The following is a 15,871-nucleotide window of genomic DNA, read 5'->3' on the forward strand; positions in this document are numbered from 1 at the left end:
TTTACATTCCCAATAACAATGCACAAGGTTACATTTTCTCCATAAAGAACACCAACATGTGTTATTTATTTTCTTTTTGCCATTCTAACAGGTATATCTCCTTATGGTTTTGATTTGCATTACCTGATGCTTAGTAATGTTGAGGACCTTTTCATAAATGTGTATGTTATCTTTGGAAAAATGTCTATTCAGATCCTCTGCTTACTTTTAAATCAGATTGTTATTTTGTTTTGCTGTTGAGTTGTAAGTTCTTTTTAGATTTTAGATACTAACCCCTGATCAGGTATATGATTTGCACTTATTTTCTCCCATTCAATAAGTTGCCTCTTCACTTTGTCAGTGGTTTTCTTTGTTGTGTAGACGCTTTTCAGTTTGATGTAGTCCCATTTGTTTATTTTTGCTTTTGTTACCTTTGCTTTGATATCAAATCCAAAATACCATTGCAAAGACCAGTGTCCAGGAGCTTACCACCTGTTTTCCTCTAGAAGTTTTGTGGTTTCAGATCATACATCCAAGTCTTTAATTCACTTTGAGTTGATTTTTATATGTAATGTGAGATAGTGGTCCAGTTTCATTCTTTTGCATGTGGCTGTCCAGTTTTTCCAGCACCATTTATTAAAATGACTGCCCTTTCTTCACTGAATATTCTTGGCTACTCTTTTGTAAATTAATTGACCATATGTGCGTGAATTTATTTCTGGGCTCTCTGTTCCTTTATTTTTTAAAAAAAGATTTTATTTATTTATTCATGAGAGACAGAAGGGGGTGGGAGGTAGAGGTAGAGACACAGAGGGAGAAGCAAGCTCCATTCAGGGAAGCCCGACATGGAACTCAATCCCGGGTCTCCAGGATCACGCCCAGGCTGAAGGCGGCGCTAAACTGCTGAGCCACCTGCCCTCTCTGTTCTTTTAATATATGTGTTTTTATGCCAATATTATACTGTTTTGATTATTAGAGCTCTTTGCAATATAGTTTAAGATCAGGAAGCATGGTGCCCCAAGGTGTTTAGTCTTCTTTCTTAAGCTTGCTTTGCCTATTTGACTGTTTTGTGATTCTGTACAAATTTTAGGGTAGTTTGTTCTTTTTCTATAAAAAGTATTAGAATTTTGATAGGGATTGCATTAAATGTGTGGATGGTTTTGGGGAGTGTGGACATTTTAACCACATTAATTCTTTTTTAATCCACGAGCATAGAAATTTATTAACAAATTCCAGTACTATGTTGAATAAAAGTGGTGAGATTGGGCATCTTTATCTTGTTCCTTATCTTGGAAAGCTTTTCATCATTCAGTATGATACTAGCTGTGGGCTTATATATAGCCTTTAGTATATTAATGTTCATTCCCTCTGTATGTAGTTTGTTGAGAGATTTTTTTTTATCATGAATGGATTTTGAATTTTGTAAAATGCTTTTCTGTATTAGGATGATCATATGATTTTTATCATTTATTTTGTTAATGTGTATCACATTGAGTGACAGATTTTGAACCATTCTGCAATAAATCCCACTTGACCATGGTATATAATCCTGATTATTTTAATGTGTTGTTGAATTCTGTTTGCTAGTATTTAGTTGAGGACTTTGAATCTATGTTTATCACAAGTACAAGAGGGTTAGCCTAATTTTTTTTTTATGTGGTACTTGAATTCACGACCCTGAGATCAAGACCTGAGCTGAGATCAAGAGTCAGACACTTAACTGATTGAGCGTCCCTTGCCCTGTAATTTTCATGTCTTGCAGTGCCCTTTTCTGGTTTTGTCATCAGGGTAGTACTGGTTTGGAAGTGTTCTCTCCTTTCCTCCTCTTCTGTTTTTGGAAGTGTTTGAAAAGAATTAGTATTAATTCTTTAAATGTTTGTTAAAATTCACCAGAGAAGTTGTCTGGTCCTAGGCTTCTCTTTATTTGGGAGGATTTTGATTACTAATCCAATCTCCTAATAATCTATTCAGATTTCCTATTTCGTCATGAGTCAATCTTAGTGGGTTATATGTTTCTAGGAATATAAATATATATATTTTTAGGGACTTTTGTATTTGTATGCTATCCATTTTGATGCCTCTTCTTTTGTTTATAATGTTACTTATTTGAGTTCTCTTCCTTTTTATCTTGGTAAGTATAGCTAATGGTTTGTCTGTTTTGTTTATCTTTTCAAAAAGTCAGCTCTTAGTTTCATTGATCTTTTCTATTTTTAGTCTATTTCATTTATTTCTGCTTTAGTATTTAGTATCTCCTTTCTTTTATTAAATTTGAGCTTAGTTTGTTTTCTTTTAATAGCTAATTGAGATACAAAGTTAGGTTATGCTTGCACTATTTATTTTCTCCCTGTGCGTACATATCAAAGAAAGAATCATTTGATCCCTGTTTCTTTTTATAGTTCTCCCTCATAGTAACATAATAGGTGCACATTGATGAAATCTTTGTAGTACCAGTGTCAATATCAAAATTGTGGTGCTTAAAACCAGATTTTTCTTAGAATCTTCTGCTTGCTTCTTTTGTAATAGTGTTTTTCAATTGCTATAATCCAACTCCTTGGTTTTTGTCTTCATTAAATAAACCAGTTTCAATGACCTCAAATGTACAGACTAACTATAATGACTACACTGGCAAGGGTGGGGGGCACTTTGTTCCAATTTGAATTAAAGAATAACATGATATGGATCTGGGGTCAGCAAACTTTCTGTAAAAGCCCAAATCATTAATATTTTAGGCTTTGTGAGCCACTTACCTTAACATAGTAATAAAGAAGCAATCATAGAGAACAAATAAATGATTGTGTGTCACTGTATTCTAATAAAACTTGATATGTTTTATTAGAAATGTTTGATGAACAAATTTGACCCCACAGACTATAGTTTGCTGAGTTTACTATAGATATAAAATAGAAATTAAAAAAAATAGAAATTTTAATGTAGGTAAATGTAATAACTAAATTATTTATTCTGTAGCAAAAGAGACCTAAAATTTGGATTTTCCCTTGCCATTTGAGTATTTATATGCGTATATAAAAGGATTCATCTTTTATTTATTTGAGAGAGACAGAGCACAGCAGGGGAAGGGGCAGAGGGAAGGGAGAAGCAAACTCCCCGAAGATTTGGGAGCCTGATATGAATGTCGATTCCAGGACCCTGGAATCATGACCTGAGCTGAAGGTAGACGCTTAACCGACTGAGCCAAGCACCCCTAGAAATGAGTTTTGAAGTCATTGTCTAGTTCTTTTCCAGTATTTATGAATGCAGTATGAAATTTGTCAAATATAATATTTTAAGTGGGATATTTAATATCTGAAAGTACCTCATTTAGTGGGTTATATAGTATTAATATGTTAACATATAATAAATATGTAAAACATATATAACAAGTATATACTGACTTAAAATTGCTTTTAAAATATTTTATACCTGTTGCATGTCAATCAGGAAATCTTTTCATTTTGTGGATAAACTTTTCTATAATTATCAATATAGAACAACTAAGAACTGCTTTCAGGATTTAGAAAAAAATTTTCTTTTTTTTAGGTATTTTTATTTTTATTTATTCATGAGAGACACAGAGAGAGAGAGAGAAAGAGGCAGAGACATAGGCAGAGGGAGAAGCAGGCCCCTTGAAAGGAGCCCAATGTGGGACTTGATTCGTAACCCCGGGATCACACTCTGAGCCGAAGGGAGATGCTCAACCGCTGAGCCACACAGGCATCCCTAGAAAAGAATTTTCATTTCGAAAATGATGTTACAATAGATATAACTGATCTAAACATTTTCCTTCATAGAACTTTTTTGTTGTATAAATTTTCTGGAATAAATTTCCATGAATAATATGAAAAGGTAAAAGGATTTTTAACTCCATTTGCTGTGTACTGTATATTCTACACAAGTTAGCAGATTCTCAGTGTCCGTATTTCAGTAAGCTACAAGCAAACCTACAGAACTCAAAAACAAAGCCTGAATCATTTCACATCATCTCAGACTCCTTATGCATAGCAGTTACTCCTAAAGGTATTGTTGTGTAAAGCATTGTGGAGAACTTGATCTTTTCAATAATGGTCTTGAGTCAAGTTGTCTCATTTGGGGGTGGGGGTGGGTTTTGGTGTTTTTTTTTTTTTTTAATATTTATTTATTTGAGTGAGAGAGAGAGTGAGGGGAAGGCTAGAGGGAGAGAATCTTCAAGCCAACTCCCTGCTCAGCACAGAGTCCAATACAGGGCTCCATCTGAACCCAAGATTTTATTGTAATGAGGCTTCAAAAATAAACAGCAGTTTTGGGGGATCCCTGGGTGGCTCAGAGGTTTAGCACCTGCCTTCGGCCCTGGGCATGATCCTGGAGACCCGGGATTGAGTCCCGCATCGGGCTCCCTGCATGGAGCCTGCTTCTCTCTCTGCCTGTGTCTCTGCCTCTCTCTCTTTCTCTCTCTCTCTCTCTCTCTCTCTCTCTCTCTGTCTCTCATGAATAAATAAATAAAATCTAAATAAATAAATAAACAGCAACTTTTATATCAGAATTATAGGCGTGGGTAATTAAGCTCTCTAATACAAGGTACTTACTATCCTGGGGCCCCTGGATGTCTCTGTAGGTTAAGCATCTGCCTGTGGTTCAGGTCATAATCCCAGGATCCCGGGATCCAGTTCCAAATCTGCCTCTCTATTCAGGGAATCTGCTTCTCCCTCTCCTGCTGTGCACTTACTTTGTCTGTCTCTCTAATAAGTAAAATCTTGGGGGGGGGGGCACATAATCACTATCCTGTCAACTTATAATGAGTAAAACCAATTTAACTCTGAATATTTTATTCAATTTGTTATTTCTCTTTCATCGAACCTATAGCTTAAGAAACAGTGGGCAGAGTCCACACCTTGAGTTTGATTACTTAGAAGGACCTTTTCGATCTGAATTGACCCAACTATTTTGAAAGAAGTGGCAACCATAAAACTTAAAAGACTTTAAAACTTTTTTGATTTTGCTCTAAGAAATAAAATGCATGTTGTGAACTAATACATGCATAGAGACACATGTTAACAATCTCCACCCTTACTACAAGCAAAAAACTGACCTTTTCACTTTCATTTTAAAACAACTGCTAGTCGAGACCCATAAAACTGATTTCACAACATGCTTATGGGCTATAGCCTACAACTTAAATATTGCTGGTTAACTTTGAAAAGAAGGCTTACCAGTTCTAGGTTATAATCTCTTTGGGTAGAGATTATATAATGATTGTTTGCATTAGTTTTAGTATTTCTCAGAGACCATCAGAAAGAGAATAGCTGCAGATTTGATCCTGACCACCCCTCTCTAGCCAATGATGAATACTATTCTTCCCTTTAAAAAATCTTTAAAACAATTTTTTTTTGTAATCCTGAATAAGCATTATTAGGCCTTCAGCCAATACCTGGAATCTCTCTTTCTATCAAAATTAAGGCAACATTATACCAGATTATCTCATTATACATGACTTCCATTTATCCTAAACCATCACAAAAAAAGCAAACCTGTTTCCTGACACTTCTCTTCTAGAGGAGGTAGTCTCCCTGATGCTCTTTTCTCTTAAGTTAAGATTTCATCTTCAGGTATTAAACAGATCCTCCTTTCTTATTACCCTGATGACTGTTAACATCTCCCTGTGAGAGATTTGACGCCAGCAGGCATTTCTGGCAGGTGGAAGTACGAGGCACCAAGGAATGGTCCTTAGGTGTGTGTAAGGAGTCCTTCCCCAGAAATGCTGTTTTGTCCCCATCCCCGAACAATGGCTGCTGGCAAATTCAGCTCTGGACTAGTATGCTTGGCCAAGAGGATTCCAGAAACCTCAGACAGATTGGCATTTTTCTGGACTACAAGTTAGGAGAGGTTTCATTTTACAATTTGAGTAGCAGATCATATTTATATACCTTCAACAAATCTTTTGCAGAGAAACTTATGCCTTATTTCTCTATTGGACCTTCTTCAGAATCACTTACAATAAGTATAGTCAAAGATAAATCCTGAGCCACGCTGGAAACCATCCTATGTGTTCCATTTTCTTACTATGTTAAAAGAAAGTGCTTGTAATAAAGAGTCTAACTAAAACAAAACAAAACTGTGAGTTTCACTTTCCTCATTTTCACTCACTGAAGGAGCTTTAACGCTGAAAAGCAGAATCTCCTTTCTCCTAGTTTGCTGTTGCTCTTTCCAAATATAGTTTGAGGGGATGCCTTGGTGGCTCAGTTAGTTAAGCATCTGCTTTTGGCTTAGGTCATGATTCCAGGTTCCTGGCTTGAGCTCCATGTTGGGCTCCCTGCTCAGAGGGGAGTCTGCTTCGCCCTCTTTCCCTCCCCCCACTCACGTGCACACGTGCATGTGCACCTGCGCGGGCACACTCTCTCAAATAAATAAAATCTTTTAAAAAAATTCAGTTGATGTTAGAATAATATGGAGGCAAAGGACACTCACTTCCCACAAAGTTAAAAATCCCTGTATAACTCTTGACTCCCCCCAAATTTATTGATAGCCTAATGTTGACCAGGAAACCTTAGGAATAACAAAGTCAAGTAATAAACGTTTTGTATATTACATATATACTGTACTCTTACACTAAAGTAAGCTAATAAAAAGAAAATGTTATTAAGAAAATCATAAGGAAAAGAAAATACATTTACAGAACTGTACTGTATTACAAAATTGGTGTAGAAGTGGATCCGTGCAGTTCTAACCTGTGTTGTTTAGGGGTTAACTATAATTGCTAAAATACACATGTCAAAGTTCTTCCCCTAAGGTCATTGTTTTGTGTCCTCAAAACTTTTGACACCAATCTTCCCTATATTCACTGAGGATTTGGCATAGACTTCTTCTTTACTCCTAGAACTCCCATCAGGTTATAACCTTGGAATCCCTGTGAAAGGAACATTCGATGTCCTGATCTCCTAGTTGAACTATACACCTTTTTTAGGTTGCTGCTTTTTGTTCCTACCTCCCAACTGTTATACCATATTTCAGAGCTATGTAATCTATAATTTATGCTCCTTGGATGCATTTCTTCTTTCTTTCTTTCTTTCTTTCTTTCTTTCTTTCTTTCTTTCTTTCTTTCTTTCTTTCTTTCTTCTTCTTCTTCTTCTTCTTCTTCTTTCTTCTTCTTCTTCTTCTTCTTCTTCTTCTTCTTCTTCTTCTTCTTCTTCTTCTTCTTCTTCTTCTTCTTCTTCTTCTTTCTTCTTTCTTCTTTCTTCTTTCTTCTTCTTTCTTCTTCATGTTGTAGATTTATTTGAGAAGAGAGCATGTGAGCATGAGCCAGGGGGTAGGAGCAGAGCCGAGAGAGGAGGGAGAAGCAGACTCCCCCTGAGCAGGGAACCAAACTTAGGGCTTGCTCCTAGAACTCTAGTTAAAGATCCATTTGGTGCTACTCCCCTGTAATTTGTGTAGGTTATTAGAATTGTCACTGAACTACATTATATGATGTTTTTTATGACTTACATAATATGGAGGTTTATGTGAATTTTCTTGGTTTGTTTCTGAACATGACTGGTTTCCATTGTCTGAATCTTCAGTCCTAAAGAGTTCATTAATTGAGGTGGTTTATTTTAATCTCAGGGTGGTTTTTTTCACTTAAAAGAAACAAAAAACAGTGTTCTTAAATTAGTAGCTCTTTGAGACTTTTAGTAGTCTGGTTATAATAATCTGTTCACTCTGCTAATATGAATGATTTACATTTGAAACCCAGGATTACTAAAATGTAGCACATCTATAAGTAAATGTATTCTTTTAGCCTTATGAGAACAACAAAAAAAAAAGGTGCAATATGTCTAATGGACTATATAGCTACAAAAGCTGAGTGTGGTACTTCACAAAATTTTGATTAACTGACATTATCCCCTGGAGCCAATAACTTAAAGTTTTATGGTAATTCAAACACCTGAATTAAAGAATAAAGTAACTGACATGGGAGAAATGAGGTGAGAAAGATGATCATAAAGTACTAGTAATCTGAAGTTTTTAAGAACAAATAATTCCACAAGCAACAATAATTTATAAAATCATTGTGTTAAGTAGACATTATTTTTGCAGTTAATGGATTATTTCCTAATTCAGGGGAAAGACTATAACCAAATACATCATAGGTGTCATTTGAGGTACTTGCTATTTATTCATATCTATTGAAGCTGAGTCAGTTATTCAGTCCTTGATAATGTATTAAATATGCTGATTGTGAGTAGAGGAAAGTCAAGCATTTTATCTCTTACCCTTTGTAATCAAGGGATCGGGCTGAGTCGATTTATAGTGTTTTTACAAAAAGGAAGAAAAGATGTTTGATTCAGAAAACGCATGAACCTGTGGAATAGGTATTTCTATTCAAAATGAACCAGAGTTCACTTTTGGAGGATGGTACATCGAGAGACATTTCTCATTCCTGGGTTTTTTTTTTTTTTTTTTATGTTGGGTCATCTTCAGAAATGAAACATTTGGCCTTTGAATTATGTTGCTGTAACTTTCAGAGTTACATAGAAGCTAAAATGATCTACGGAATAGAAAAGCTCTTAAATCTGATAGCATTCTTTCTAAGTTAGGGACTAAGAGATGGTAAACTACAGTGAATAAACTTCGATGCCTACTTTATCAATTATATGACCTAAGTTTTTCTGTGTCTGGCTCTTGTGAGGAATTTTTTTAAGTAGAGAGCAGACTCCTTGCTCTGGGGATATAATAAACCATTATAAAGAGAGTACAAGTACATATATATATATATATATATATATATATATATATATATAGACCCTTGATTATCTATTGTATATTTATCTGCAATATATATATATATTGACCCTTGATTATCTATTGTATATTTATCTGCAGGATAATTTTAATTCTGGGATATTAGTATCAGGTCACTATATCTCTGAGAATGGGAATTTAGTCTAAGCAGAACATAATCAGGAAATATGCTTTTTAAAAAATTTTGTGGTGGGCTAAAGGCCAAATGCTTTGAAGGCTTTCTGTATTTAAAGACTCAAAAAGATTATAACATTTTAGGTAGTACAAAAAGAAAAGCATTTCCATTGTTTTAAATTTGGAAAATGTCTTCATTTGCCCATAAACTATAGTTATACAGGAAATATACTTGTAAGTAATCATAGGAAATTGTGAATGACAGGCAGTCAAAAATTATTTATTGACCATTAATATATACACATTTGATATTATAGGTCATGTGGAAAGGGGAAGATAAATACTAGAAAACATGATCCTTCCATCAAAAAACCCACACATTTAATTAGGAGTGTTCAAGACAGTAAGGACTTTTTTTTTTTTTTTTTTTTAGAGAAAGGGAGAGGAAGAGAGAGAATCCCAAGCAGGCTCCATACTGAAACACAGGGCTTACTCTCAGGATCCTGAGATCATGACCTGAGCTGAAATTAAGAGTTAGACACTTAACTGACTGAGCCACATAGGCATCCCAAGACATTAAAAACTTTTAAATGAAATGCATGCTGTGTTTATCTTGGGGCTGAATGTATGGACAGTCCAAAGCTAACATTGGTTTCTTTTACCTGTATCAATATTCTGAAAAGGGGACCTCGTTGATAAAATACAGTTGAATTAAGAAAGCCCAGAGAAATGTGTGATTTGAGAATAACACAGATAAGGTACACTCAACATTAGTATGTCAGGATTTTCAGCAATGAAGTCTTTGGAATATTACCAGTCACAAATATTACATCTTTGTTGGGTAAAAATTTTTGCTATGTGTGTTCTTAAAAGACTAAAAGTTACTGAAATAACTCCTTCATGATGTTGAATAAAATTTGCACGAAGAATAAAAAAGGATTATTCTTCCAATGAGATTAATAATTTATGTTCTGCTCTTCTTAAATTATTAGGATTGCATATTGAAACTTTGAAATTGTCTTAATCAGTACCCATTCATTTTTGTCATGACTTATTTTTATCCTTTACATAAGTACTATTATCATTTGCATGTTGTAGTGTTAAGGTTGATTATAGTTATTACTAATATTCTGTGCTATAGGCCACTAAGGTACTCTTTGCTCCTAATTTCTAAAATTCAGCAGGTAAGACATCATTTTTATACTTCTACTCAAAGATTTGCAAGGGTAAGTAATTTAAAATTGTCATCTTTAAAAAAAAATTGTCATCTTTAGTAGTCATCAAGGACAAATTATCATGAATAAATAGCTTTTGCTACTTCTTTGTTTTTAAGCTCTCAGTAGGATGTTAAGAATTTATTTCTTCATAGCAACTGTTAGTGTACTTGTGTATATGTGTGTAGGATTAAGTAGTAAATTTTGTGTTAATGTTACTATGTTGGTATATTTTTATCCTGTCTTAGACTTTCATGGGAAAATACAAACCTACTTCATAACATTTGAATTTACTATTTTTAACCATAAGCATCTATAGTTTAATATATTTTTATTGATCCTGCCTTTCACGTTTCTGTTATCTTCAGTTAAATGCATATATTGGTATATCTGTCTGAGGAAGTTCTTTATAATACTAAAGAGATTACTGTGCCTCTCAAATAGACACTGATAGGTAAAAGCATGTAAAATTCTTATCTCAATCACAGTACACAACCACCAACATCATAGAGGAAGAAGAGAAGGGTGTGATAAGTGTTTCCAACTCTTCCAGTTTGCACTGAAAGATAGTATTACTTTCAAACTAACTGGTCCAGATCTCTGTAACACAAATTTGGGTGCTACCAAGAATGTGAGATGAATCCCCTACTACACATAGACTGGTTAATGCCAGTGGATCTCTCATTTTAGAAAGGTTTTGGTCTGTACAGACAGATGAAGGGATTGTATCAAAAATTGATGATCTAACTACCCTATGTTTTTTTAAGTTATTATATAATGATGTATGTATAAAAACTGCATTATCAGTTCAGGGTGAAGCCTATTACAGTTTTAAGTATGTGTTTTGTTAAAATGCAAAACTGACTTAGAAAACATATGAATACTAATATTTCATTTTTATTGTGTTATTTTAGTTAAAATTTCCCTTTTATCTTCAGATTTAAATTCTTTTCTTACCTTTCATTAATAGGTAGTATAGATCAATCAGTGTTAAAAGAATTACCCCCTGAACTTCTGGCAGAAATTGAATCCACCATGCCACTTTGTGAACGTGTGAAAATGAATAAACGCAAGCGTAGCACAGTTAATGAAAAGCCAAAATATGCTGAAATCAGTTCAGATGAAGATAATGATAGTGATGAAGCTTTTGAATGTAAGTACCACATAACTTTATTATTATTTTAGAATTAAAAAGCAGATTGATGTGTTTGTCTCATTCATAATTTGGGGGGTTAGGAAGAGTACAGTGATCTTAATTCTTAACATAGTATAGCAAGTTTTTTTCTTTATACTTAAAAAATGTGCAAAAGATGAGATCAGTTGGCACCAAGAAAAAAATTAATGGGCTATAATTAGTGTCAAATAACACAGGTATGTGTCTATATTTAGCAAACATTTATTGAGTTCCTACTATATGCTAGGCACTGAAAATAAAAATACAAATAAGATGTAGCCCCTGTCTTTGAAGAGCCTTCAAAGGGGGAAATATGTAAACAGTTGTAGCACAGTGAAAAAAGTACAGTGATAATAAGTAAATCCAGGATGCTATGGGAGCACATTGATTGGCATCAAAATTATACTTGGGGGTTCAGGAAATGCTTACTGGAAGAGGTGACACTTGAGTTGAGTCTTGAAGGACACATAGGAGATAGCCAGGTGAAGAAATATTTAAAACCATACTACCACTAAATTATGAATGAATTAGCCACATTGCCAATTATCTGTGTGGTTTGGACCTGGCTTCTCCTTTTTGCCCAGCTGTGTCCTGGAATTCCTCCCTTGTTTCACTGTTTTCCAGAGCTGGCTTCTTCACTACACAGCTACCTCTCTACAACACTGTGATCACCTGTCTTTGCACTAGACTTGCTATACCTCGCCTGTCTTCCTACTGGTCCACTGAAAAAGTTCTTCTCTTTTATCCCTATCTTCCTTCTTCTGGAGCAAGAGAATTGAGCCTAGCCAAGAGGGGTCAGCAACCTTGTTTGACTTAAACGGCATTCAGTGGAAACAGACTATGGGAGATCTTCACTTGTGTGCCAACTGACTTAGTCATTATGACCAAAAGAAGTGGGAAGACCACCAGTGTGTTCTACCTTTTCCACCTAGTTTCCATAGATTGAGGTGTGACAAGCAAGGGCAGGAAGGACAGATGCATGCTGCCAATTTTAAATGTATATTGCTGATGGAAATCCTTCACCTCCTCCAAAGTTTTTTATGTTCATTTACTCTGATCTTCTTTAAATTGTGAGCTCTTGAGCTATGAGGAGTAGACTATGAATATTGAACAAATATGAACAAAGTTTTAAAATTGAAATAAAATATATAGCAAAGTTAATCTGACATTTAATTATATGTATAATTGTTATAATTTGTTATGAGATGTATTTACATGCAATATATTTCATTCAATGGCTAAAGTTAATACTTTTCTTATTATAATCAAACATTTTGGTCATATGGTAATATATGCTCTGGAAAGGAAGAGGAAAAAGGAGATCTGGTGGCCCAGAAACTCACTCCCCTTTATATACATGCCTCTCCTTCACTCTTCCTCCTTCCCCCCCCCACCTCAAAACATCACCCATTTCTAAAGGGAATAGCTAAGAAGGAGGAGTTCTTTAACTGCAGATTGATTTCAAATCACAATTCAACTCCATTTAACTGAGAGTGGCTCCCTGCATTGCTAAGCTGATGAGAATTTTGAAGCTACCTCACAGTTCAGTAGAAAGAATAGCATAATCAGAAATGCCCAACAGGTGTAAAAATAGGGGAGAGAGTCACACATGCCTGATGTGTGTCATCAGTGCAGCCACTGTTCTTTTCTGTTGTGGAAAAATCTTATGGAAGCTGAGAGTGTCATCATAAAGCCATGGATCCTGTTATATCTAGATATTTCCCAAGTGTATTGAAAGCTTAGTATTAGTTAGAGAACCTCAGCTTTTACCTGCTAGACAAAAGAGAAGTTTCTCTGGATTCTTCAAGAGACCTCAGAGTAGCTGCCTGTCTTTCTTAGTTTATTTCTATATAAGTAACTACAGAAAAATTGACTCTGGAGCCACTCATTTGAGAGATGAAAGTATTCCAGTTGGTAGTTGACATAAACAACCAAACTCTCGTTATACCACAGCAAAAAGAATGTAGTAAAAATACAGTGTAGTACAAGATGTAAAAGTATTATGAGAACATAAGCTCAAGCATTTTGCTGCTTTGAGAGAGACTTTATTTGAAACTTAAGGTTTTATTGCAGTTTAATCAAATTGGTTTCCTAAAAATCTAAAACTAAGGCAATTGTTTTGTTGAAGGATTGGGGAAGGGTTGAGGGCCACATAGATCTTTAAAAGTTGTTGGGCCACATAAATTTGGGTAACCATAGCACAAACACAAGGTCACTGGATTGCTGGGGAAAGGAGAGAGAAGACCTAAGTTAAAGAGCGATGTAGGTGAAATTTAGAAAGGGAAGACGGGAGACACTCAAGGCATGTTTTACCTACCTGTCTATTGAGCTCCCCCCTTATTTCTTTCAGGATTATGAAAGCAATAGAGAAAGAACAAACTAGTAACAATCCTGATAGCCTTATTACAACACACTGTATCATGGAAGTTGGGTGGGTTTTTTTCCTAATTTGCCATCTCATTTTTATCCAAATTTCCTAAAGTTTAATGAATGTGAAACAAAAATCTTAAAGGCCTATAAAAATTACTACCAATACAGTATTTTTGTATGTTCTTGATGATGACTGTAAGATTTTTCAAGCATTTTCAAATCATAGAATTGAATGCTTGAAATGAATTTCTGATGAAATTGAAATTCAAAAGTACTAAGTAAGTCATATTAGAAAGTAGAATACTACTTTCAAACATTTCTGAACAAGCTTACTTATTAGTTGTTATTCCTAAATATTTGGTAGTATTTTAGTACTTGTTGAAAAAATATTTAGTGAATGCTACATAGATGACCTTTTTCTCTGAAACACACACACACATACACACATACACATATTATGTTAGTTTATAAGGCAGTCTCTCACTAAGAGAATGTCCTGGGGTGTACCCTAATTGTAAAAGGGGAAAAGTCTTTCTTCCTCATACTTCATGTCAAATTTATGCCTTATTACAAAGAAAATCATTGGAGATTTAAATATATGCATTTACATTTGGTTTTTTGTTTTTGTTTTTTTAATGAACTATCTTGCTATGCCAAGTCTATGACCAAAAAGAAGGGGAAACAAAATTATCTTTTTCTGCTATGCTGTCAGTAGATTGGACAGAAGGGTCCAGAACCAGAAACCAAACTAGATTCTTGAATAGGAGTAGTTAAGGCAGCATGTCAGGGTAAGATTAGCCAGGGTCTAGACATTGATTATGGACATTGATTATCCACAAATAAAGTCCCCAGCACAAGCAGAGATAGAGTGCATGGGCCAAAGGTGGCATCCTTAAATCTCAGGATTTAAGGGGACTCAAGCAAGAATTTTGTTTTAAGTATTTGGATATTGATCATAATTAGGGATTCAAAATAGAAACCAATTCAAAGAAAGGGAGTCACATTTAGTTCAACAGACTAGGAAGTATTTCATTATCACCAACAAGTGGTCAAAACAACAAGATGCCAAGATATAGGACACATCAGTTCTCTATCCTACTTTTAAGTTGGTGGTGCTCTACCCTAGAAGGGGTATGGTAAATATTTGTTGCTTGTACTGCTCTCCAGCTCTCACAGGACAGACATTTCTAATCAGTCTTTCTTGTTGAAATATGATGCTTTCTTGGGGAAATACAATGTTCTAGGCAGCTATTACCAGTTGATCAGAGTTGATGTGTCAGATGAAATCTGTTTGCCAGTTCTGCCTAGAAGTTCCTGTCAGGACTGGTGTTTTTAATGAATGCTTTAGACCCTTGGAAGATTGGGGAAGTGACTGAAGGTAACATACATATATATGTTTGTGTAGCATGTGTAAGCTTAAAAGCTTTTCTCCTTGGGCTTAAGCAAGTATACTGTTGGAGAACTGAATTCAATATATGAATATTTACAACTGTACAGATTTATTCTATCTCTGAAGGCCTGTGATGTTAGATTATCAGAGTCTATTGAATTTATATCTAAGTTGTGGGCTTAACTTGGCTTTTAATTGTTGGTATATGTGGTTACTCTATATTCTATAGCACTTTCTCAAAAGTTTACTTTTCTTCCAAACCCTGCTCCCCGTCAATAATCCAAATGCTTTAAAGTGTTTCTGTTTTTCCTGCAAATCCTAGATAAAGATTGTTTTATATGCTTTAATTAATCCTCATGGTTAAGTAATACTATCCTTACTGACTTGAGTGACTCAATTTCCTAGGCCCACACAATTATTTTCCCCCATGTGGTTCATTTGTGAAGTACAAGTTTTAATATCCTTTTTAAATGAGGTAAATTATTTGTCATGGGGATTTGCTTTTAGCCTCTAGGAAACGACATAAAAAAGATGATGATAAAGCTTGGGAATATGAAGAGCGTGACAGAAGAAGCTCTGGGGATCATAGGAGAAGTGGCCACTCTCATGAAGGAAGAAGAAGTTCAGGTGGTGGTCGTTATCGAAACCGAAGCCCATCAGATTCTGACATGGAAGATTATTCTCCTCCTCCGAGCCTTAGTGAGGGTAATTCATCAGTGTCAACGGATTTCTTACATAAGCTGTTTTAAATTTAGGGCTTTAACTTTGAAGAATATTTGATACCTTTTTTAAGTTAATTAACAACTCCATTGCTAATCAAGACAAAAGTATATATTTAGTTTGGAATGGCAGTGGTTATTGTTCAAGTATTTAATGTTCTGG

The 15,871-nt window shown here is 34.8% G+C and overlaps 1 protein-coding gene across 3 annotated transcripts in view; it reads left to right on the forward strand.

Moving 5' to 3' along the window:
* The window catches only part of NIPBL (NIPBL cohesin loading factor), a 200,886-nt gene that overhangs the window by 122,804 nt on the left and 62,211 nt on the right, over window positions 1-15,871 (forward strand). For all 3 annotated transcript variants that reach the window (XM_055325202.1, XM_055325203.1, XM_055325204.1), the window contains 2 exons: window positions 11,026-11,208; window positions 15,497-15,694. In XM_055325202.1, coding sequence (XP_055181177.1) covers window positions 11,026-11,208; window positions 15,497-15,694 — 381 coding nt within the window. The remainder of the gene's footprint in view (window positions 1-11,025; window positions 11,209-15,496; window positions 15,695-15,871) is intronic.

This window comes from Nyctereutes procyonoides, unplaced genomic scaffold (genome assembly GCF_905146905.1).
Source record: "Nyctereutes procyonoides isolate TBG_1078 unplaced genomic scaffold, NYPRO_anot_genome, whole genome shotgun sequence".
Classification (NCBI taxonomy): Eukaryota; Metazoa; Chordata; class Mammalia; order Carnivora; family Canidae; genus Nyctereutes; species Nyctereutes procyonoides.